The sequence below is a fragment of the Anopheles coluzzii genome, chromosome 3, assembly GCF_943734685.1.
Source record: "Anopheles coluzzii chromosome 3, AcolN3, whole genome shotgun sequence".
NCBI lineage: Eukaryota > Metazoa > Arthropoda > Insecta > Diptera > Culicidae > Anopheles > Anopheles coluzzii.
In genome coordinates, this window is record NC_064671.1 from 4737164 (window position 1) to 4761833 (window position 24670).

General features: G+C 45.4%; 2 protein-coding genes across 9 annotated transcripts in view; one reads left to right on the top strand and one right to left on the bottom strand.

The window, feature by feature from the left end:
• The window catches only part of LOC120954873 (protein abrupt), a 109732-nt gene extending 86282 nt beyond the window's left edge, over positions 1-23450 (top strand). For 4 of the 8 annotated variants that reach the window (XM_049608577.1, XM_049608576.1, XM_049608575.1 and 1 more), the window contains one exon: positions 11662-17347. In XM_049608577.1, the coding sequence (XP_049464534.1) occupies positions 11662-13244 (1583 nt within the window). In that variant the 3' untranslated portion in view covers positions 13245-17347. The other 4 variants (XM_049608579.1, XM_049608581.1, XM_049608580.1 and 1 more) reach the window with 4 other exon arrangements.
• Positions 1-24670, bottom strand: part of LOC120955667 (ejaculatory bulb-specific protein 3-like) — a 322541-nt gene that overhangs the window by 197492 nt on the left and 100379 nt on the right. The gene's annotated exons all lie outside the window — the stretch shown is intronic.

A 24670-nucleotide genomic window follows, 5' to 3' on the forward strand; every position in this document is an offset into this window, starting at 1 on the left:
TTGAACAACAAATGGAGTGCCAAACAGTTGCAAGCGGGAAGTTTTCAGCAGCCGGTCAGCCACTGACGGGTCTCTGACACACGGCCGCGGAATAATGTCATTCGGCTTGACTTGACTTTCACCCGATCCGTACGCAAAACTGCAAACTGGGCAGGCAAACAGATTTAAAATTAGAAATTACGTCCAATTCATCCAGCGGACAGCGGGCGAGCGCGGACACCGGCGCGGTGGACCACTTCCGGTTCGATTCGGAACCGTTGTAACCACGGCGGACGATCAGGCGTCGCGCGTAAAATGTGTCCGATGCGTGTGTGCGTGGGACAATTTTTCCGAGTGGAATGATTTAGCAACCGGGGACGACATGCTGGACATGTCAAAATTAACTCCACACAGCCGCGCATCGTATTGCGAAACTTGTGACGGCTGTGCTGTGTGTGCCGTGGCATGTGAAGCCTGCCGTGGCCGCGGGAGATGTTCCATTAGCATGCAAACAAACGTACGCAGCTGATGTCGCCGGGGCTGACGATTGAAATTTATATTTTTCCGTGCCCCCCGCGAGGAAGATTTCGGTTCGGTTCCGCGAACGTGCAGCAAACCGCAACCGAATGCAAAACGTCATTAGCCGTCGGCTTATGGAGTTGAGTTTGAGCGGAACCAGAATGCCTCGCTGTTGACGGCGCTACACCACACGATTGAATTTATAGTCCCATTCCAGTGCCGCCCACCACCCACCACTACGCCCGAAATGGTACAAACTATCCTGTAACTGTTTCGCATAATGCCTATTGGAGTGTGGGTTTTTTTTTGGGGGGGGGCAGGGTAAGTTACGCTTTGTGAGAAAGCGCCCCGAAAATCGGCACTGTATTCGTGGCCATACTTTTCTATTTCCTTTTTCCATCCAGCACAACCCGGCCCCGACCTGGAGAGGGGCTTGTATATCATTGCGTTTGCTTTTCCCTCACCCATCTCTCCCACTTGCCTCACATACACACACATACACACTTGTGTGCACTACGAGATGGTGATGATTGATGATCCCCTAGCAACGTCCAGGTTACGGTACGAGTCCAGGTTCCAAATCGAGAGGTTCCGTTTTCATCCATCACTTGTCACTCAGCTCAATTGCGAGTGAGCGAGCGTTGTGATGCACTTTCCACTTTTTTGTTGTTGTTGTTGCACCAACCTATGCACCCAACAACTGCAAAGGCCTTTGCAGCGCAAAAGAAGCGCATCCCAAAGCGCAGCACGTACGCGCTCGGTCCGGCTCCGGTATGCGCCTGCACGGTATGCTAAACGCAACGCAAGCCCGCGCCCGTTGCTGCGGCACAAGAAGGCGACGCGTTTTTTTAATTGCTTGCTATTGTTGTCGCCATTATTGTTATTACTGGAGTTGTTTTGTTAGTCATTAATGATTGCGTTCTGGGCTGGCAGATACCCCCAGAACGCTTTGCCAGAGCGCGCTCGTACGACACGGCGGGCTTGATTGCTCGCCGTCGTTGTCGTCCGTGTCGTTTGTCGTCCTGCCAGCCAGACAGATAGCGACGGTCCGATAACGCCCTGCGGCCGGTTGCAAAGCTGAGGACCGGTCGCGCATCATTTTCGGAAAAGTGCATTACCCTCCCCTCGGAGGGGGTGACTGTGGGAGGACGCGGCGCACTTGCGGTCGGGCTGTGCATATGCTGATGAAATTTATTCATATTCATCCTAATCCTAACCGCTCCTGCTCGTACGTACTCAAACGCACCTCTAACTATTTGACCGTTGTTTTTCGTGCGCCCGGCGCCGAAGAAGCTCTGTATGTGTGTTTGCGCGCGCCATGGGCCGCTTCGCCCCCGCTGCACGATGGAGCGCCCGGAGATGCGTCTACAGCGCAGAGCAGCGGTCTTGCGATGGTTCTCCGTAACGAAACGAACGATGAAACTCAACAGAGAAGCCCTTTTCAGCATGTGTATGTGTGTACGCCCTCCATTTTCGGCCCGGCCCGGTGGATGGGTGGAAAATATGGGGAAGTTTTCTAATTAATTTATGCAGAATCATACACACTGCTGCACCGTGCAGGCTGCTGGATCCGAACCGTGTCCTCCGCGCCAGCGTGTTTGTAGAGCTCGCGAGCTCAGTTTTGGCGGGGGTAGGCAAACTGCAACAGCCCTTCCAGACTGTTGGGACGCCAGGTGGGAAGGAAGGCTGGCAGAAAACAGACCAAACGACATTATCCCCGGGTATCCTCGGGATCCTGATGGTGGTTGTCGTCGTGGTCACCAACGTCGTCATCGTGTCGTGCTGGCTGATTGCAGAGTGCGTGGTTAATTTCCGGACTAACCGAACGAGCTCATTCTCCCACCCCCCTGCCCCCTGCATTGCCTAATTTTCCCGCCTGGCCCCCGGTGGTCCGGTTGGAGGTGCCGAAAACTAGCCGACGATGCGCATCGGTGCAGCATAAATCATCAGCATCGCTATTCAAACGCGACGAGAAAACCCGTCGGCCACACTCGCCTTCCGCCTACCGCTTATGCGCGCGTCATCGTCGATGGCTTCTTTTCTTCACCATTCGCCAGTGCCAGCGCCAGGCCCGGTTAAGGTGGCGGTGATGGGGCTGCCTGAAAGCAGCAGCAGCAGCATCTGGTACAACCAGCATGCCAGTCCCACAAGAATGCTATTATCGTTGCACGAGCACAGGGCACACTGATGAAGCTCGGTTGCCGTTGCCGCGAAATAGAAATTGTACACAGCAAAGGATTTAGACTATGCAATTTTGATTACTGCCGAGGGTATCGAACGTCTGCTAATTTCGACGAAAACATTCATTTTCAATTAACGAACGCGGGCATGCCGTGTTTTTGGCTGCTCGCATTTTCCGCCGCATTTGGGAATATCTGCACTGAGAATATTAAAACATGGGATAGGATTTCCTTTTTCTATATTTATAATAAATCATTTTAAAATAGATAATTTCAAAGTTCAATTGAACTGGCTAGTGGTAGAAGGTTTCCCGCTTGATGACCTGAGTAGCTTCGGGCTCCCGTAAAGAACATCCCTCATGGGAACTGAAACAAATGGGGAGCAAAAAAAAAAACGAACAAAAACACTTACATTTCTTCATTGTTTCTTAGGGGGCTTCCCCACGGGAAGGAAGCCTACAAGAACGGGTGGAACGGGTTTCCTTTCGGTACGGTTTTAATTTTGCTCCCCGATCGTTAGTTACCTCCAGCCTCGTTACTCGCGTTACTCGTTACTTATTTCATTTTTGACGTACAATTTTTCCATTTTCCCTCCTAAATGTGGTGGTGAATAATTAAACGAGGTTAGACGTTGATTGTTGTATCCTTTTTTCCGCCTGCCGACCGTACCGACCCACCGTAACCTCCGCCAGCCAACGGGGCAAAGGCATGTTTATGTCCACTTATCGAATAGGGAAAGGAAAACTTCCTCATTAAAACCTCCCCGGAGACGACCTAGTTCGTCTTATTGGAGGGAAACACAAAGAAAGCAACGGGTGTGTGCCCCGGTTGTGCGAACCAATCGCAACGAAACGGTTGCTTTTACAAAAAGGAATTGAGAATCAATTGTTTCGTAAAAGAGGTTTCTTCGAAGTGGGGAGGGAATTTTTTATGAGCGCCGCGGCTCTTCTCTGGTCTTCGCTGAAACATCCCGAAACAAGCGCAGCAAAATGCTTTTATTTGGGACCGTCCAAATGACAAACTCACGACACAGCAGCAGCATCCTTTCCAGTGATAGCAGCAGCAGCGGCGGCAAAGTGTAACCAAAACTGGTTAACAGCAGCAGTGGCGGAAGGAAAAAAATCTTACAAATTAATTTTCTAACCCATCGCTCCGCGGATGCTTCCTTCGCGGGGGTGAGCTGGGAAATATGACACACCGGAGCCGGAAAAAGGAAATTCAATTTTATGCCTAATTAATGGTATTTACGAATGATGCTTCTTTCCGGGGCGGAAGGAAAAAAAAACCCACCACCGTAGCGAAAGGCTTTCTTGTTCTTGGCGGTTCTGTATTAAAAATGCATACGCCGCTAGTAGAGTGCGCGATGATGCGTACAGTAGTGCATCGAGTCAGCAGAGCGTTTCTAAGAAACCCCCGGCGAACAACAAGCAGCATGTTGTTAGACAAATTTCTATACTTTTGCTGCTGATAATTATGATGACAGCCGTGCACGATAGCGCTCTTCAGCTACAACAGAAGCTCGTGTCAGTGGCTCGTTTAGAAGGGTCCGATTTTTCCCCCGTTCGCTGTTCCCTTTTTTTGCAGTTTTTCCTCGAAACACTACCATTACAAGTCTGTGGTGCGCGAGTCTCGTCGAAGATACACTCCAAAATGTACACTTTCTTTTTAGTAAGGCAGGGGGAGGGGCAGCTGCCACTTAACGATAGGAAATAATGTGAATAAAAAATCAACACTCAAAACAAAAAACATAAGGGAAAGAACTCAAGCCAAGGGAGAGAAAAACTAATACCCACGCTGACAGGGATTGCGTACGATTTCGGATGTCGGTGGAAATTGACAGAAATCACGATATCGTGTGATACTCGATTCGGTGGACTAGATACGTGGAAACACACACACAGAACAAAAAAAAGCATACAGAAAATCACCAGCCCATAACCAGTTGTTGGAACATATTCCGACTGACTAATTGATAACTGAGAAGAAAAAAATCGCCAGTGGTTGTGGTTCTTTTTTTATTGTTGTCCTCTTTCCCTCTTCAAGGTGTGGAGAGCAAAGAAAGCAAACACTTGTCCTTCATCCTTCAGCGGATTGCATACGTTTCCTGGCGGTGCGAGGAACAACGCGAAACGTTCTAGACAACAGGTTTTTTTTTTTGGGTGTTGTTTGGGGTGGCAAATTTTAACACACAACAAACAATCCAACATGACTTCAGGCGGAGAAGTCGTTTAAAGAGTGTTTTTGTTCCTTTTTTGTGTGTGTGTCTGTGTGCCATGCTGCTTCCCCTACGTGAGCTCTAGCGGCGCGCTTGTCTGCTCAGATCATGTACACTCGAGAAACGGAACGTTTCTTCATTTATTCATTTCCCTTTCCGCTGTTCTGCCGGGCTTGATTTGAGAATCGGCAAGGAATATAACCGTCAAGCTAGAATTTTCGGGGAGCCAAGACTAAGGACCAAGGGCGAACTGTTGTTTGTAGTAGTGGCCACAAACTGATACCAAACATGCAATACGTCTTCGAAACAGAGCAAAAAACAAACAAACAAACAAGCAAACCACTCCAAACATGTGGTAGAGCAAGCATTTTCAATTACGAAAATTATAACTCCCTGCTTAGAGTTTTTCGTCCCTCGGTTTTGGTTTTGGAACGGTGGAGTTTCTTTCTTTTATTGTCTCTCAGATAAACAAACGTGTTAGGAAGTAAGGAACCTACTCGTATAGTTTGTAGGACAACGGAACTACATCCAGAATCTGGGGTTATTTAGGTTCATGATTAAGGAGTGCTTTTCAAAAGAAGACCCCTCATGAAGCCACCAACAACATCCTCTCGATCGTATTGTAAGGCTTTGCTTTACAGTCAAACCGACTCACAAGATCATTTAGCCGTCTTGTGCATAAATTTATCATTAGACCCTTTACAGCACGCAGCTCCCCAGTATATTAGACTCATCCTCATTTTACCTCTGAGCGTGACTAAAAACTCCACTTGCTGTGCAGATTTTGAAACCCTTACCATTGAAGGAATTAAAATTTATTACTACACCCAAAAAGTTGACACCATTGTTCAACGGCTCACTGTTTTCGGCCCCAGACATTGGCTGATGAACCGGTAACAACAGACACTTAGAGAGACACCCGCAAAAAGTACAATGCTGGGCAAATTCACCTATGGAAAGCAATTTTGACATTGTGAAGCGTGTAGGCTTTGGCATCACAAACAGCCATCACAAAGCTCGATGTTACCAAAAACTCCTGAATGACAGACAAGCCAACTTTACCGGGGACCTTCGCTTAGATACTCTACCCACTGCCCCTGAAACCCTTCCTTCGCAAGGGCCAAAACTACTCTAATGCAAACTCAATCCCCGTACACATGCTCTCACCCCTGATTCGTACACCCCGTGTTTGCCCCATTACTCTCCCGGTGCTGCCAGAAGAAACCCACTGCGACGCCACCGGGATAAGGAAGCTCAGTCTCCAGCGTCGTTCTGCGGCGTCCGAAATGGGCAAAATTCTTAATGTCGAAATGATGATAATTATAATCCTCAGAATGGAATATTTTAATGATAGTTAAGGCATAATTATCCATTGAATGTGATTATAAAATCCCGCCTGCAAACCCTTTGCCCCATCAGGGTTGCGGCGCCGGCCTCCTCTCGTGTGCTCCATTGCGGGGAACATTTTTATGCCCTCCCCTCTCTCTCTTCTTCTGTCTCTCTCTTGTGTACCATTACCGTTTGTGGGGGTTCTCTATCTGCCTCCGAGCAGTGCGTCTAGGTGCGCTCCACTACACTATTTGCGACAGTGACACCATTGACGTTAATGTTTTCCCGCCTCAGGATGGGGCGATGGGCCGCCGGTGGACGAAAACGGGGGAAGTCCGTCCGGAGACTCGGAGGCTAGAAACTCAGTGGCACGGCAAAGCATCATTTAGCAAACGAGCTCTGTACTACGGGAGCGGGGCAGGGCTTCGGTGGTACGACCGGGATGAATGGGTTTTTGTTTGTTTCAGCCACTTTTCCGGTGATTTGATAGTCTTACGCTTACGCCACATGCCGGATGATTCTTTTTTATTATTTCGCTAGTCCCGCTACCCGCAACGCAGATTTTTTGGCAAACGTTCACCGGCTCTCGGCATTGGAGCCATCTTATCTAAAAAGCGACGCCAAAAGCTGCTCATGACATTCATTCCTCAGCTCTCGAGCACTCTTTTTAGGCTAATCGAAATTATCAAATCGTTTTGCTCCACTTCCGGCATCCGCAAGTGGGAAGGGGGCGAGGGGAGCATTAGCAGGGCGCAAAAGAAGTTTTGTTGCCATCCCAGGACTAGGCCGAAAGGATGCAACTTTTCCGTTCGAATAATTATCGAAAGACATAAAATCGTTCTAAATCCATCGATAGAGCGGTGGGGGAACGATTTTACCCGTCCTTTTAAAAATTCAATCAATCGCTTTCATTAAGCCAATTCGCTCACCTGCTTCCGCTGCGCCCCTTTAGCGCCCAGCAAGCTCATAAAGCGTGTAATTTCACCATGGTTGGTGTGGGTGGACTTTTCCCATACGTTTTTTTCTCTCTCTCTCTCTCTCTCTCTCTGCTGCAAGCCCTCTCACATGTACCGGGATCCGTTTGTTCGGTTGGCTGGATATAAAATTTTAGTCAAACCACCATTCCATTATTTAACTCGAAATGGGGACAGGTCGGACAGGATCGGTTGGGTCTGTCGGGCAGCGAAGCAGCACAACAACGCAACACACCGGGCCCAATACAATTACAATAACCGATCGGGTAATAATCATCGTACCGGGTTCCACTAAATTTGTGCTCATTTCTGCTTCGATAGAAAAGCCACCATCGCTGCCATCTAATCGGGCAGTCGGGGGTATTGTTTTTTTTCCTCTCTAACAAAAAAGCAGGCAAACGGTAGGGAAAAATTTAATCGATTTTCTAATTAAAACAACAGCCGTGTATGGTTGGACCCCTTTGCTTCATTCCCTCCATCCTCCCCCCCAAATGTTCCCGTTTAGACTCAAAGCCTACGCCTGATTGCAAATGAATAAATCCATTCCGTCGCCTCCCGCCTCCCTTTGCCTTATCCAAGCAGCTTATCGGGTTGACGATGACGTTGGACAGCATTGAACATTGAACTGCTTTGCAACTAGATTTATGATGTTTTGCAACATATTTTTATGCTTTTATCGACGAGTTCTTTTTGCTCGCTGTCGATGTAACGGACGCACCATGTACGGCCATGTTCATCCAAGTCGGGAAAACTTGTTTAATTATACTCATCCAGTCCTACCGAACGGGCGGTTTATTGTGGGGAGAAAGTGGTGAGCTGTGGAATTCACATTGATTTGCCGATATTAGTTTTTTTTTTGCACTTAGGAAAAAAGAGACAAAACATATCGCTCCATTTTATTAGCAGAAATGGAACGATTCGAACGAGGAGACACACGTGGCATTGCGCGTGAAGTACTGTGCGCCTCCATTTCGAGGGAAATATAAGTGAATAAATGTAATTCTTTGTACATGCATTGCTCTAGATGTCCAAAAAGAAATTATCGTTGACATTTTTTATAGTTCCAATAAAACTATTTACAGTGTCACAAAAGCAGAATCGACAGTTACAAGCTCAATTGATCATGCCTTAACATCTCAAAAAAGCATTTTCTCGTACAACCTTTCAACTTCAATTTCTGCATCTGGTTAGTTTGTTTAGATAATTGATTTTGTTATAGAACAGCCTCCATACATTTATCTCTTTTATTTGTATGGAAATTCAATCGCAGTATCGTTTGTTTAGAGTAGACACTCGTTTGTTTTGCAACTAAATCTTTCTCAATACTCTTCCTACTTTTTTCTAATACTCACACAATACCAACAACCTATCTAGCTATCAAGTGAAGCAATAAAACGAATACGCTTCGCTTCTACTCTCGCGCCTCCGGTGTAACCATACTAGCGATGTTAACGACCGAAACGTACCGATTAATACCGATCGTCAGTGTTTAATAATGATTTCTGATTGTTCAGCATCGTAATTATTAATATTTACTTAACTTAAACATTCCTTTAGTTTTGGGTTTTTGAAATGTATCGTTAGTTTACTATATATTTCTTTTGCTTTCTTTGGGTTTGTTTTTGTTATGTATGGGTCCCGTTCCTTTTACTGACATTCATTTTTAATTTCATCATTTCATATCCCGTTGGACTATTAAGCTTTCTCATTTGTTTTGTTTTGTTCCACTTATTTAGTGTGTGCTTATGTTTTTTGTTTCTCCTCACGCGTGTGTTTGTTTCATTATTGTTTATTTATTTAGATTTTACTTCCTCGTTCTCTCCTCTCTCTCTGTAATATACGCAATAACTTCGATCCTTTCCTCGATTGGTCTCAATTGGTTTATCACATACAGATATGCAACAAATGAATATAGATTAACACAATGCACCCACACACACACATACTCTTTCCACCCACTACTACCGTCTCGCAATGTTTTAGGCCTCCCTCTAAGCCATCCTGCACAAAATTTATTAACCTGCATACTAAATTTCACTCACCTCTCGCAAGCACGTGAGCATCGACCCCAAGCCTAGTTAGCGTCCCGCACACTTATATACCATACCTTACCAGCACAGCACTATCTTGCTCTCCCAAGCCCAGGCTGTACTTTTTGTTTCATCTTCAAAAAACAAAATTTTCTTTTTAAACTTCCCTTCATACGAGCGATCTCGCTTGACGCTTGATCGAGCAAATGATCGCCATTTTACCGAGCTACAAACATGCACACGCACACAGCCAGACCGGTCCAAACTCACTACATTACGGTGATTAGGAAGCTAACGGCACGTTAGCAAAGGGCAAAGCTTCCCACATACGAACGCAAAATGCATACAAAATTGATCGTTGTACTAATAAAACACTGAAAAACAAAGGCAAAAACTAACACACGAAAAATGTCAAGCTTAGTTACTAACGATGAGTAGCGAGCAATCAAAATTTCACACAATCGAACGAGTAAAATTGTACTCAAAACACATTGAAAATAGTTTAGATTAAGAAGAAACATTGGATATAACCAAAATCAAAATAAAATGGAACAAGTAAAAAGCGCTGTTCTAAAAACAACAAAAAAGATTAGGACAATCATTAGGACAGTTTTGCAAAGCAGTGCCCCGAGAATACGTGTCTTTTATGTGTTTTGCATTGTTTTCCTGTCCCTGAATTCGGAGCTATTTACAGTTTCATTTCTTTTCCCTTTTCGCATATGTCCTATAAAAGTATTTTCCTTTTTTTGTGAGTAAAATTGATATTCGTTTCTTCCTATCACCTTTGTGTTTTGCCCCAGAATTTCCACCCCAATCAATGCGCTTCCTTCGCTACTGTGTCCGTGTTCTAATGCGTGTGTGTATGTGTGTGTGCGTGGGAGGGTATGTGTGCCTTTAGGTCGTCTGTACGTTGCTAGCAAACGTACAGGAGTGGAACGCATCCAAATCAAAAATATACAACCGTTCTTGCACCACCAACAAAACCCGGCAGAACTGTTCGGCATTGGCATTTACAGCATTCGGGATTTCCCACCAAACCAATTGGCTACAATGTGCAGGACAGGGCCCAATATACCAAACCTATTTCCCAAGAAATCGGGCACTAAAATTTATAATTGGATTAAAAAAACGCACCAAAAAAACTATAATTATTGAACCAAAATTTATCCAAATTATGTCCTACAGCAAAACATCGAAAAACTCTACCACGGCTGCTATTAGACCAAAAAGACAGCACCAAAATTTTCGATACGCATATAGAAAACATGCATCATCGTCAGCGAGAGGGACAGCATTTGCAAACAAAAAAAACATCCATTTCATTATTCTCGTGTTTGTTTTACGCAGCGATAGTATTACTTTCGCTCACTCATCCAGCGTGTTTGAACTAAGTTTCATTTCGCATTAGGTTCTATTATTTTCCCCTCCAAATTATTTTGTTTTTTTTTCACTGTCCCGTTTTGCATATGTATCTCGTTCTGTTCGTTTATTGTTTTCTGTTATCTCGGTCATGCGTGTGTGTTTGTTATATTTTATGTTTTTTAATAAGTGTGCGTATGTGTCCTTGTTTCGTTTCCCGTTTTATGATTTCGTTTCGTTGTGTAAGCTTTCCGTTTCGCCTTATAGTACATCCTTATCGTTTAGTAAGCTAGTAAGGAACGTTTAAATAGATAAATATTAATAATGAACGTATGTTACGTGGAATGAAGACGGGCAAGAATGATGTATTGCAAAATACAACCAACACCAGCAACAACAAAAAAACGCAACAAAGAAGTATCATTCCACTGTATTGCGCATGAATGGCCGTGATCTTGTGATGATTGTGTAATGATTTCTTTACCCTACCCTGCCCGTCCACACGGTTAACTCGATTGGCATAAACAAATCAAAATCGGCATCAAAATTCACCCACACTGAAAATACGAATCGTACTTAATGGCACACAGACAAACAATTCGCCAGCTGGGGAGCGATGGAATTCGCCAACAATCTGAAACCCCTCTAAAAAAACAAAACAAAACCAAAAGCATGTGCCATAAAGCTACGGTGTCTGCCAAAAAGCAGGCCTGTGTGTGGACGGGAATGCGAACAAAAAGCGGCAGGCAAAAAAACGATCGTAAAGCGAAAATTAATCACACAACATCAGATCAATTCGATCCGGCCAGACAACGGCAGCACAAAAAAAAAAAACAAAACAAAAAACCATACGTACATATTCGGGCGATCAGAAATCATCATTGTTCAAACACTGTGCACCCGAGTTGGGCGCGTGGTACTGAGCGGCAAAATCGTATCGCGATCAAAGATAAAATAAAACATGACGAATACAAAACACATTTCACCCTCCCTACCACCCTTCAAACTCTTCTCTCTTGCCATCTCTGCATCCAACCACCCTGAAACCAATGACGCTAATACAAACACGATTGCAGATGCGCGGCAACATTGCGACGCGTTGATAAAGGAGGAGATCGATGAGCCGCCGCGAAATGACGCATCGCAGCATCATCGGGCCGGCATACTCGAACCCGACCGGGCAGCGGGCAGCCGGAGACGGGGGCGCGATCACGAGCAGAACGGGCTCGATTGCACCTCCGGCAGCCGCCACCAGCTGCAGCAGCAGCAGCAGCAGCAACAGCAGCAGCAGCAACAGCACCGTCGCTTTGCCAAGCGCTTCAAACGTCACCATCCGGAGGTGGCCGAGAATCTGCAGCGGCGATCTCACACCGTGGCCTCACCGTCGATCTCGATGCGCTCGGACGAAACGTTCGAGGAGCAGCCGGACGATGGCCGCGGTCAGCGTGCGGGCATAAACGGCCCGTCCGTGCTCGATGACGTAAGGGAGGCGCTCGCCCTGCGACGGTCCACTGCGACAAACCACACCGAAGTGCCAGCTCGGCAAAAGCCGACCTACAGTGACGGAGAGGAGGAGGAGGAGGAGGACGACGACGACGAGGAGAACAACGGCAATGGGGAACGGCGTGTGCCGGCGGCTAGCCACGCCACACCCGACAATGGTGGCTTGCGGACGCCCTTGCGCGACGAGGACGACGAGGATGAGGAAGACATCGACGGTGGAAGCGAAGAGAACGAGCTCGATCTGAAGGTGGACGGACGGCTGTCCGCCATTGCCACCACGCTCGACAGCGAGTATCACAAGCGGATGGCGGCTGCTGGGGTGCTAGCGGCAGCCGCCGCTGCCAGTGCCAGTGCGCTGGGTGATGCCGGTAGTGAGCAGGCGGCGGCCGATTTCTTTGCCGCCCATCACAAGGCCGGCACGCACGAGCTCGCCCTCAAGCAACACTTCCTCAACGAGAAGGTTCGGCTGCAGGCGCTGCTGCAGCGGCAGGCTCAGCAGCACCAGCACCACCACCAGAAGCTGGCCGGCTTTTTGCTGTCGACGGCCAGCACACCGCCAACACCTACCCTCACACCAACGAACGTGCTCAATCTTGGCCAGTCGGGCGGCGGCTCCGATCACCAGCGCGGTGGATCAGCGTCTCCGGCGGCAGCCGCTGGCGGGCGTTCGTCCGTCGCCGCTGGTAACGATTCCGGGAGCGGCAAATCATCCAACAGCAAGCAACAGCCCGCCTGCAGCTCTTCGCCATCGTCGGCCTCTTCGGCGGCTGCCGTAGCGGCTGCAGCCGCCGCTGCTGATCGGTTGTTTGCAGCCGCCTACAGCAACAGTGCCAACGCGTCGAATGCTGGAGGCGGCAGTAACGGCGGCAATGGCAGTGGAAGCTCCTCCAACGTGGCCTCGGGTAGCGCGGGTAATGGGCAGGTTTATCTGCTGCCCTGCCCACTGTGCGAGGTACCGCTGGAGCCGCGCGTTTTCCGCCAGCATCTCGATCGGCACTATCCGCGCGACAGTCCGGTCTGTCCGGTGATTCAGTGCGGTCGCCGCTTCGCTCATCCCAACTCGGTGCGCAACCATATGCGGCTGAAGCACACGAACCAGTGGGCCCAGATGAAGGCGATGCGATCCTCGGGCGGTCCCTTTACGGGCATACCGTGAGACTTGGGGGAAGGAAACATTCCTGAACGGGGAGGATAAAGATACGCAAGACACAGTACTGAGTTCGTTTCCCTCCTTACACTCTTTCCATTCCAAGGTTTGATTATTTCACCATACGTAAAGTGATTTGAAAGACTCGCGTTTTTTTTTTCTTGCTCCCTTTGCAAAGTGGTAGCCCCCAACAGGCCACTATTGAGCTAGTATAGTGCAGCTGCAGCTGAGTGGCGCTGGTCCTAATTATTGAAAGATTTCTATAAATATTATCACTAGGTATTACGAAAAAGGTTCGCTAGCGATACGCGTGAGTGTCCTAAACTAACTAAAGTTCCTAAAGAAATTAAAGTAAACAACACAACACAAAAACCAAAACAAGCAAACAAACACGGAGACACACAAATGAGGCGTGATTGAAACGTTTAAAACAAGGCTATGGAGTAGTGTACATCGGAAACAAGAATCAGGAAAAAACAGTTGTTACATTTTTCTCGCAACACAAGAAAACCATGCATTCAGTATTGTTTAAGGATAAAAGCTATGGGGAAACAGTAGTGAAAAAAGGAACGAGAAACAGCGTAAGCCACAACTAACACAAACTAACACGGAAAATATGCATACTATTCAAAAAACAACAAAACAACACTAGCTTATGATAAAAACACTACAAATGTTTACAAACAGTCAAACTGTTCCGTTTAAGCAACACACACACACACACACACAAGCAACGTTTTCTTTTCCTCTAGTCCTCTGTTTCGGTTCTTCGGTACAAATTGTGTTGCTTTAAGGGCGAATTGCCCTATATCTCATCTCGTTTCTTTATAAGAACAGTATTAGTAGCAAGGAAAGGTTGGGGGTCGTTTAGAATTGGATTAGAAAGTTGTACACAAACTACACCACATAGCAGGCGAGATGCTTCTAAAATGGATTGAAATGAAACACTTTAAACGACACAGCAGCAGCAGCAGCATCAGCAGCCGCCGCTGCCTGTCGAATATTAATATTTGTTATTTATTTCCACCTCACGCAACAGGCTAGAAGAGAGGCTAGACAGAACACTAGACTAGCGTTCGTTGAATGTAAATGCTTTGGTGAAACTAGCAACAGGGCGCATTGTGAGAAGGGCGCAGGGCTTTACTTTAAATCTCACTCAAGTATTTTGATTCCGAAAGCAAGTAAAAGCATTACATACAGAGACATATATACCGACAGATAATGCCATAATGGAAAGCGGTTTCCTGATGTGATCGGGAAACCGTACCTTATACTTTCTAGTGTTTGATTAACCAGTAAAACGCAAGTAAAACGAAAACTGAGCAAAGATAAAACGATAAAGGTTCCTACTAAGATATAAAATTTAAAAGTTTATTAATACAAATGGCGAAAGGAAACGGCAACGCGTGTTCCGTAGCATCATCGAAATTGGCTGCAGAAAGTCCCCCCACTTTGAAGGTGCGCAAAACGTACCAGATGTCAAACCGATAATTAACCAGTTTAAGGCTCACTGTGCTAGTGAAAAGTAAAGTAAATACACATTCCCCAACCAACCAACAGTTGCAGAACATAAGTATGAAATAATAATCACAAAACAAAAAACGGCCTTATAGGTTAGTTGTTGCAATAGAGTTTCTGTCGCCAGGCATTGGAATATACACCCTGCAAACGTGCGACTGGTAGGCGATACCGCATCACTAGAGCAAACACTTTAAACCCCCCCAAAAGCGACGCGGCGAAGAAAGCAAACGAAGGAGAAGAACATTGGCAGCGGGAATTAGAATTACACGGCAGATAATTTTGTTTTGTTTGCAAATAGCTCGTCTAGTTGCGTGGTGGTACCATGCATACCTTAAGCGTACCAGTACAACTTCTGCCCAGTCACGACGGTTGATAGTTCCATTAGTTGGAGCCTTCGCCTCCGTCTACCTTCCCTAGTTCGGTACACTACTTTGTGCGCCGTCCGTCAAGAATATTGCGGTGTTGCCGGGGCTCTTGGCGATCGTTTTTGCCTCGCCCCAAAAACTGCTATTTCCCCCCATCGATGGGTACTTTAACGGGGAGGGGGGTGATGTTGTGATGCCACACCTAGAATAATTTTTCACCAAACCCAACAGCCCGACGGCCCCCATCCGTCGAAAAGTAAAGTCAAACAGTAATCATCATCATCAACGCCACTTCGGTCCCAGGACTCTTTCCTTCCTTCCGCACTCGACGGGCGCCCGGGATGGGGCAATAGGCTGTGTTACTCAAGAAAAGACACCTTCACCACACCAGCACCACCAACAAACGTACGAAAAAAGCTGCTAAACTAATTACAGCGATCGTGCGTTGTGGTGTGTCCAATTAATGGACGAACCGTTACGAAACGACCTTCACACCCTCGAGCCCGCGTGGGCCGCATATACGGCATACTACTCACTACTTGCTCACTATCGGTAATTATCGGCTTGACATAAATTGAGCTTCGGTTTTTATTTTCCTGCTTAGCGCATTTCTTTGTTCGGGGCATTTTGTTGTTTATCTTGGGTGATTAGAATGGGCGCGCTCGAATTAGGAAAATGGAATTAAGGCAAACGGCGGACAGACTCACCTCGCAAAAATTTGTTCCGAAAACGTTTAACCAACTGCATAAGCCAAGGAAAAATGGCCAACAAACATGCGGATAATATTTAAGGCAAACGCTAAACACCGAAACCCAATACAAACACACAACGCTCGCTCGTTTGGGTTCGACCATTTCGTTCCTCTACTTTGCCATTTGATGTAGTATAATTTTAGAGTGTAAGAAGTGTGACGCTACGTTCTTTTGAGTGCACTGCAAACGCTCCTGCTGCGGGAAAAAGCAGTCTATTTCCAATGCTACACAGCCAACGGTTCTTAGGTTTAGGATTGATTGACTTTTTTTCACAGTTTAACCGTGGTTTTGGTTTCCATTTTGCAAAGAATTATACAATAGTTGCACTATTACACAGCTACACCTGTGAACACATTAAACCAGGCAGGCTTTTACTACACACAGTCACACACACACACCGATAAACAAAACGATATAAAACCAGTCGCGCTTTAAAGTAAATTGCCGAAGCAGAAGCAGAAGGAAAACATAGTGGAAACATGCATATGCTAAAGAAAGATCTAACAAGTATACAACTATATTTAGCGCCATATTACAGCTAAGCGAGTAGAAATGCTAAACAAGCGAACAGAAAGGAACGCAAAAGAAAGCAAAAGGAATGAGACAACAAACAGACAAAGTGTGTAAAATGAACCCGAAAAACGCAGCACATTGGTTACCTGTAAAACATAAGTGAACAAACAAACAAACAAACAAGTTGGTAGTTTTGTATAAGAAGGAAGATATAAAAGCAGTAAAAGCTTACACAGCCAAAACGCAAACACTAAATGCAAACAAACGATCGGGAGAGGTGAGATCAACGATCGACAGGTAACGATCTCGAAGAGGATTTACAGAAAAATAAAACAAAAATACACCACACAAACACGTATAATATAAACACAACACACACACAATGTAAAAACAAACACTAGCTCGTTGCATTCGTATGAAAGGAAGTGTGAAGCTTAACATAAGCGTGCGGGAGAATGATGATAAGAAAATAAAAATGGCAACCAGAAGAACAGATGAATAAGACACGAACCCTGTCGTTTTCTTTCTTATTCATGGTTTTCCATTTCCCTACCTCTTCTTCTTACCCGATTTAAGAACGGTTTAAGGTGTATTGTTTATCTCTTCAAAACTTTAGCTTAGCTTTATTTTAACTCCCTAAAAGCCTAACTATTTAGAACAAAAATACTCACACTTAATCCGGTCTATTATACTAATACAAGCGATCGTACATGATCGTGTTGCGTTAATGTACTACTTGCTGCTACTAAACTTTCTTGACTCCTGTTTGCCGCTCAGTGCGAAACGTTACTTATTTTTCTCCCCGTTTTCTTTTTACACCTACCCCGCGGCATAGTTAGGCAAGCTTGTGTTGTTTGATTTGATTTATTTTACTTTATTTTTCCCGTTTCTCTCTTCTCTCTCTCTCTTTCTCTCTCTCCCCATCATGGCATCCCGTTTTTCCCCCCAAAAACGGCACTTAACGGTTGTAATTACAGTTTCTCGCCGTTCTCTAGAAATGCGCGTCCGTGCAACGGATCCACGGCCCTGCCCGAAGTGCGGCAAGATCTACCGGTCGGCACACACGCTGCGCACCCATCTGGAGGACAAGCACACGGTCTGCCCGGGCTATCGGTGCGTGCTGTGCGGCACGGTCGCCAAGTCGCGCAACTCGCTCCATTCGCACATGTCCCGCCAGCACCGCGGCATCTCGACCAAGGATCTGCCGGTACTGCCGATGCCCAGCCCGTTCGATCCGGAGCTCGCGTCACGCCTGCTGGCCAAGGCGGGTGTGAAGATTTCGCCGGCCGAGCTGCGCGCCCGTGCCTCACCGACCGGCACGCGGCGCAACGATGGCATGAAGCTGGAGCTACGGTCCGGCGAGGGTGGTGAAGACTTTGACGATCCGGAAGATCTGACCATGTCGCAGAGCAGTCACAGCGAGACGCAACGGCGCTTCCACGAAAGCATGATGGGAATGTCACCGACGGGTAAGTGGGTGGTTTTAGCGTTTTACGGCTGTTGTGGGGCGATCGCTCCGCCGCGTTGTTTGTTCTGGCTGATGGTGGAATCTCCCTACAATTGCAGGCTTCAATCATCTCAACTCGACCACCATCACGCGTGTGCGACCAGGCGAAGGAACACCCAAGCTGGGACTGGATGGACTGGGACGTGACGGAGGCAATGGAAACGGTGGACAAGGCAACGGAGGTCCCGGTGGTAATGGAAACGGAGGCAATGGAATGGGCGGTGCGGATCGTCATGGAGGCGGTGGTGGTGGTGGTGGACCGGGTGGCCCGATGAATCACATGCAAGCGAACCCAACCGGATCGGCCATCTTGGACACTTATTTGCAGTTTATCACCGAGAATGCTTTTGGTAAGTGGAAAGCCTTAAAATCCAGTAGGAATCTTATTCTAACGAATCTTTCATCATCCCTGCAGGCATGAGTGGCATGACACAGGAGCAGGCAGCAGCAGCAGCACTGCAAGCAGCCAAAATTGCACACCTCAAGACGCTCGGTCACAATCTCGACCAGCTGCCGCCAGGATTCCTACCTCCCCAGCTCGATCTGGCCAAGCTGACGAGCAATAACAACCAGAACAACCCGGACCTATCGTCGCTGGCAAAGCTGCAGTCCTCCCCGAACGTAACGATCGAACCGACGGGCACGGGGAACCGTAGCAACGAAACCGATCGTCTACTACAAACGAGCAACCATCAGAAGCTTCTTGCACTCGCCGCCAGCGGTGCTGGTGGCGGTCCTGGTGGTAACGGTGGCAACCATGGACTGAACAACAACAACAGCATACTGAACAGTGATGCGATCCGGCGCGGCAGCTCCTCCGAACCGATGGATCTCGGGCTGGACGGGTCCGGTGCGCACGATGACGACGGTAACAGTTCGGCCGACGAGCGAAACTACTCGGACGACGAAAGCATCGCCACACACTAAAACGGGGTAGCCCCCGTTTGCCGTCCACTCCACGACCTCATGGAAGTACCATTTCCTTTATGCCATTTACTATACAACTTAAAGCAACTTACCACCGGATCGGCCTCGTTGGACGCATTTTTACCACCACTGTTACCACACCAGCGCCACACCCCTCTCCGGCAGGTTGATATTGAAGAACGAAGCGGACAACTCACACCCGTGTGTATACTGCAGCCCGGAGTTCGATCTGTTCTGCCACGCAAGCAACACATCGAAGTCCGAGAAATTCATTGTGCCATCGTGTTAAGATAGCTTGAGTGGGGCGGGACGCATCTCCAACAACAAATAATCGGGCTGTTGGGACGCCCCACGCCCCCCCGCATATATCCCCCCATATCGATGTGAAGAAGCGAAGCAGCCAACAAGCAAGCTCCCCTCAGACGTAACGCGGTTTCCCACACTCGGTCGGTCGGTTCGACTTGGTTCCCCGTCTCTACTACTATAGTTTGTTTTGTAGAAAAACAAATCGCAACAGATCGTACACTACTCGGGGTTCAAATTAGTGCGTAAGGCTGTAGCAGGAAACCCTGTTTGCAACAGCAAACAGAAAAAAAGCAACCGAAATACCTCAGACTAAGCGAAAGTCACACAGCTCTTTTACACGTGTAATAAGCAGATACAGCATTGCAATTCGACGGCGTGGAGGACGGCCTCCCGTTGTACCCAGTCTACCTCAAAGAAGCGGCAACGGCCCGCACAAGACACTTAACCGTTTTACCTCTGAAATGCTAGTGAAGTAATATGAATACGAGTTTTAACTACTGATCCTAACCTTTACCTGAGAACAAAGTAACTACACGAACAAACCGGTAGACTAAAGCCGACTACATCGTAAGCACAACTACGTAGGAAGTGTAACATCCTGTAACTTAAAGTATACTACTATCACTACCTCTACCGCGACACCTACCACTCTCTCTTGTATACGTCTTGACAGATACCCTTCCGTGTGCAACGTTTCACCACAAAAGCTGTGGGAAGGAAGCACTGTCCGGGACAGTGTAGTGCGCGCTACCCATTACTATCTGTACGATGCTATACGATTTTTGTAAGCCGAACGGCAAACAAAAAGCAATCGAAAACGCCATACCCAGCATACATACCGGAATACGAAAATATCACGAGCAACCGAATGTATACTAAACCACTGTTTCCTAGTGTAACGGGAGCAGGAAACGGGCCGAAAGGACGACAGGATCGAGATACGAGTCACTATTTTGTATTGACACCATTACCGCACCCTTTCCTAAAACACCTTGTTCCCCTCGTCACCCCCCAAGAACAGGTTGAATAGTTGTCCATTTCTTCCTGCTTTGGGTGAGAGGAGGTTGTTATTTGTTTTTTTGTTTTGTTTTTATGTAGTGTTTCACATACACATACACCGTGCGATACGAATATTGTTTGATTGTCATAAACACCTGCCTCCACATGGCTTGGAGGGAGGTGAATATTATCATATATACGAAACACGTTATACGAAACCTTTCCCCCTGTTCTTAAAAGTGCACGATTTCAAACGGGAAGCGGATTTCCTAATCCTACGGATGATTGCCAGGAAAGCAATGCATGCGCCGCCCAAAATATCATTAGCGCGATGGCGAATGGTTTCCACGAGGCAAACCCCCTTCCCCTCCTCCCGAACAACAAAAGCTATACGATCATACACAGTCACAACAAAGCTGGATACGATAATCGATAGAGGAAAGCGTTGTTGCGGTGAGCGCCCAAAGCTCCTGCTACTTCGCGCGTATACGTTTACACACTCGCTGTATACTGAAATATGGAACAAAAGCATGGTACAGAATTGCGTACCAGCATTACGATTTATCATGGAAACTTTGCAATATCACTTGAAGTATACTTTAACCCGTGCAACCGCGGATGCGTCTACCACACTGGTACGCGGGGTACGAAACGAATGAACCGGTGGAGCCACATTCAAACACACCAACAAATCAAGAGTACAATTGAGCCCCCCTGTTTATTTGCCCTTGCTTCCTTCAAAGGAGAGCTTTCGAAGGTTCTCACTCTCTTTCTCTCTTTAGCCCAGTAAAATACCCTAAATACCGACCCCAAAAGAAAGGGCGACCTTTTTACTACCTCATCAACGTAGCGTTAACTATCTAGTAGTAATACCTCCGTTTTACCAACGGGCGCGATCGATCGGAGTTTCCGTCGTTGGATTAGTCATGTAAGATGATCAGTGAATCGCTACTACAAATGGAGATGCCACACTTACCTCCTGTCTGCTACCGAAGCGTGTAGTAATAGCATGGCAATTATACCTCTACCTACAAATACCATACACATATATGCATATACCATACCAAGCAAACGAGCAAGCCAGCCAGCCAGCGCTTGAATACTCTCTCAGGGTGGCGCACATTACTGAAAACTGAAGCAAAAGGAGTCGCTTTAATAGTTTAAGAGCACACCATCCAACCAACCATAGACAAGATGTTAATTTCTCAGGGAGGTTTTCTTTTTGCTTTTATTTTATGTTCTCTCGCTCTATAGCTTACTATAGCATTACCACACCAACCATATACAACACACAAACCAGATGTGCAACAGAAAACGGGTAAACGACTAATGTTTAAGCAGATGGTGTTATGAAGGTTTGACAGATCTTATTAAGTTTTTTTATATATATTTTCTTTACCATTGTGTTTCCGTTTTGTTTTACGTTCGATTGAAACACTCACATAGAGGAAGCATTTGCAGCATGCCATCAGTTCTTTTTTATCAGGCTGGTAACGCAAACAGAAATACCTCAACGTAGATGCAGACAGTGCAAGTAAGAGAAGGAAAAAGGGAGAGAATGTGTAATATAAAACATTAGAACATGGTAACAAATACTATATACGGTTGAATACGGTAGTAAATGATGGTGAAAGCAAACTGTACTAAAGTAAGCAAGTAGACAGTACAGAAAACAAATAGCACAAGGGGCAGATTAGTAGACGCGTACTTATTCGTTCAAAGTCGAATATAAAGCTAAACATATGAAAGCCGGCAGCATGAGCACACTCAATGCGTGACTGTAAATATTATTAATATTGAGAGGGTGGCAGAGCAGCAAAATTGAGTATAAAATTAAGAAATCCTAATGCTCCAATGGGAATGGGTTGCCCAACAACTGAATCTCCACTGCGAACGTTGAATCTGATTTAAAAACAAAAGGAGACAAGAGTGATAACGAATAGTAGCACGGCGGGCAAACACACAAAACTAAAAAAAAGATTCCGTTAACGATTGAAACGTCAACAAGCGACGAACCTTTGATCGTCCAGTAGGAATTGTTTTTTTTCTTCCTGTAAGTTGTTTTCCTTATTAATTTTTGCTTTCATTTATTTGTATTCCCACTCACACAAAGGGACGGGGATAGCAGAGTATTAAAACAATCAAAATTACATATTAGTTGAGCTGGCCCGAGCTGGCAACAAACATACAAAACAAACAAATCGTCCATAGCGATGTAAAAAACGCAAACGTACGATAGGAAATGTGGAAATTCAATGAATTTTGTTTAGGGGTATGAACAAATGCAAAACTACCCGAGTTACGAGTTGAGACTATTATTAGCATCCTTTATTTTCGGTTTTACGTCACGTACTTAAATGCTAAAGCGAGTAATGGCATTACACAATTCGTGCGACGTTACGTCTTGCAGCATAACAAAAAAGGGGTTTAATTTTTGAAGCGGTTCTATTTCTGTTCTAAAATTTGCTTCCTACAAAAAAATCCTTCCCAAATTACATCTATCTTGTTATTTATATCGGTGTTGCTTCTAGTGGGCATGATTAAAGAGGAAGAAATTTATAAACCCTTTTGTTAAGATTAAGAACAAACTACAAAGTCAAGCATAAAATAGGGTGTATGTGTGTGTGTTGCTAGATAATGAAATATTATTAGTCGAAAATAAAAGTATAAGAAGTACTAATATATCGCGAAAGTAAGGAATGATGGTTACTTGCAGCATTACAAACTTATTAATGAAATGGAGAACAAAACTAGGCAATGGACGAGGTAGAAATTTAGCGATCAGCTTAGATGGAAAACGTGAAAGTTGTTAACTGTTTGATGAAGCTGTTTTACATTCACACACACACACACAAACTCACAAAACCAATTGTGAGCTGATCCCAATACTATTAACTCATTAGAATAGTGTTGATACAGGCGGGTTGAACAAACAAACGATAAGAAACGATCGCAAACTTACAACTGCTTGTAAGAGGAACATGGATTTTTGATACACACACACACACACAAACACAGCATCAAATAGAACAAAAGTAGTTAATATAAATACAAAACAACAACATGCTTGTATAAGAAAGGGTACCCGCGGAGATGCAAAACAAGCAGAGGAAAAAAGGAGAAACACATTATACCGGTATTAGTAATACGAAACCCTCTCTCTCTTTTCCCTCTATCATTTTGTGTCTCATTAGTGGTTAAGTACTATTATGCTATTATTGAACTTTGTTCATTCTTTTTTAAGTTTTTTTGTACACTTTTTCCTTCGATAAGGTATCGTTTTTTTTTTCTTCGGCGGAAAATATATTTAAAAACTTTAAAATCATTTGTTTGTTCCTTATTTTATTTTGATAATGTTTATTTTACTTTCCTTTCGGTTTGGTTGTTTTCGTCTATTTTTGACCAATGTTTTTTATTTGATTATTTGATTTTTAGCATACAATATAGGGCGTGCCTTTTTTCAACGACGGCAGTAACAAATTACAACCAACTGCAAGCGCTTGACTCCATCTGCAGCTTCAGAAAGATTGCATTCATTTAAATATTTACCCCTAGCAAGGCAAGAGTTGCATGTACAAGTTCCTACAAAGTAGTCCGGAGATAGTCGACCAGTATGGATGCGGAATTGAGACAAAATCCAACACATAAATACTATTCAACTCATAGCATAGCAGTAGAAAAGAATGAACATTATGTAAAAAGAATATTCCCAAATTTACCCCTATTAGAAAAGTTTCATATTGGCTAAAGACATACAAGTGCAATACTTTTCATTCTTGACCGATCGGATGGTTTGAAATCATGATCACCATTGATCGAACGTTTATAAACAGCACACACACGCATACAACATCTTTAGACGACTGTAAGGCGATCGTTAAGGAAATCGTCTGAGTCTATGTGTATTTAAAGAGACAATAATCGGAAGTTAAGCGAACAATTGCAAACAAAATTCACACACACAACAAGAACTAAATACACTTTAGCCGAAACAGCATAACATTGTGCAACCAGTAGATATAATGATTTTGAGATATTAATATTACACCCTACCGGATCATGCGAACCGGCAAATCTCCCCAAACAGCAAACGCATATGTAGATTTTCGTACTCAAAGAGCCACGTCTTTGATGAACAGTATAAACAAAAAACCAATCGTATTTTGATCACAAGATTAAGCAAAAACAAATGCCTCTAAAACAATTGTTACAACTAGTGAATAATTATAATGGCGATGATATGTAGCGATGATGAAGGTTGCTGATATTAAGATGTATGGATTACACGTAAAGTGCAAACGTAGAACCGTAGTTAAAGCTCCATTTGACACATTTAAACTATAATAACACATCCCATTCCAGCACTCTCTCGCCTAACCGTGTGCGAAGGTGTGATTCAACAAAAGATCAATTTATGGTACAACACACGCTCTGTGGGAAATATTATTAATAATAGTGCAAAACAAAACCAAGGGACGATGCAGAATGTCACCTTACTTAGTAGAAACCATTTTGTGAAATCAACATACAAAATTAAGATAAATG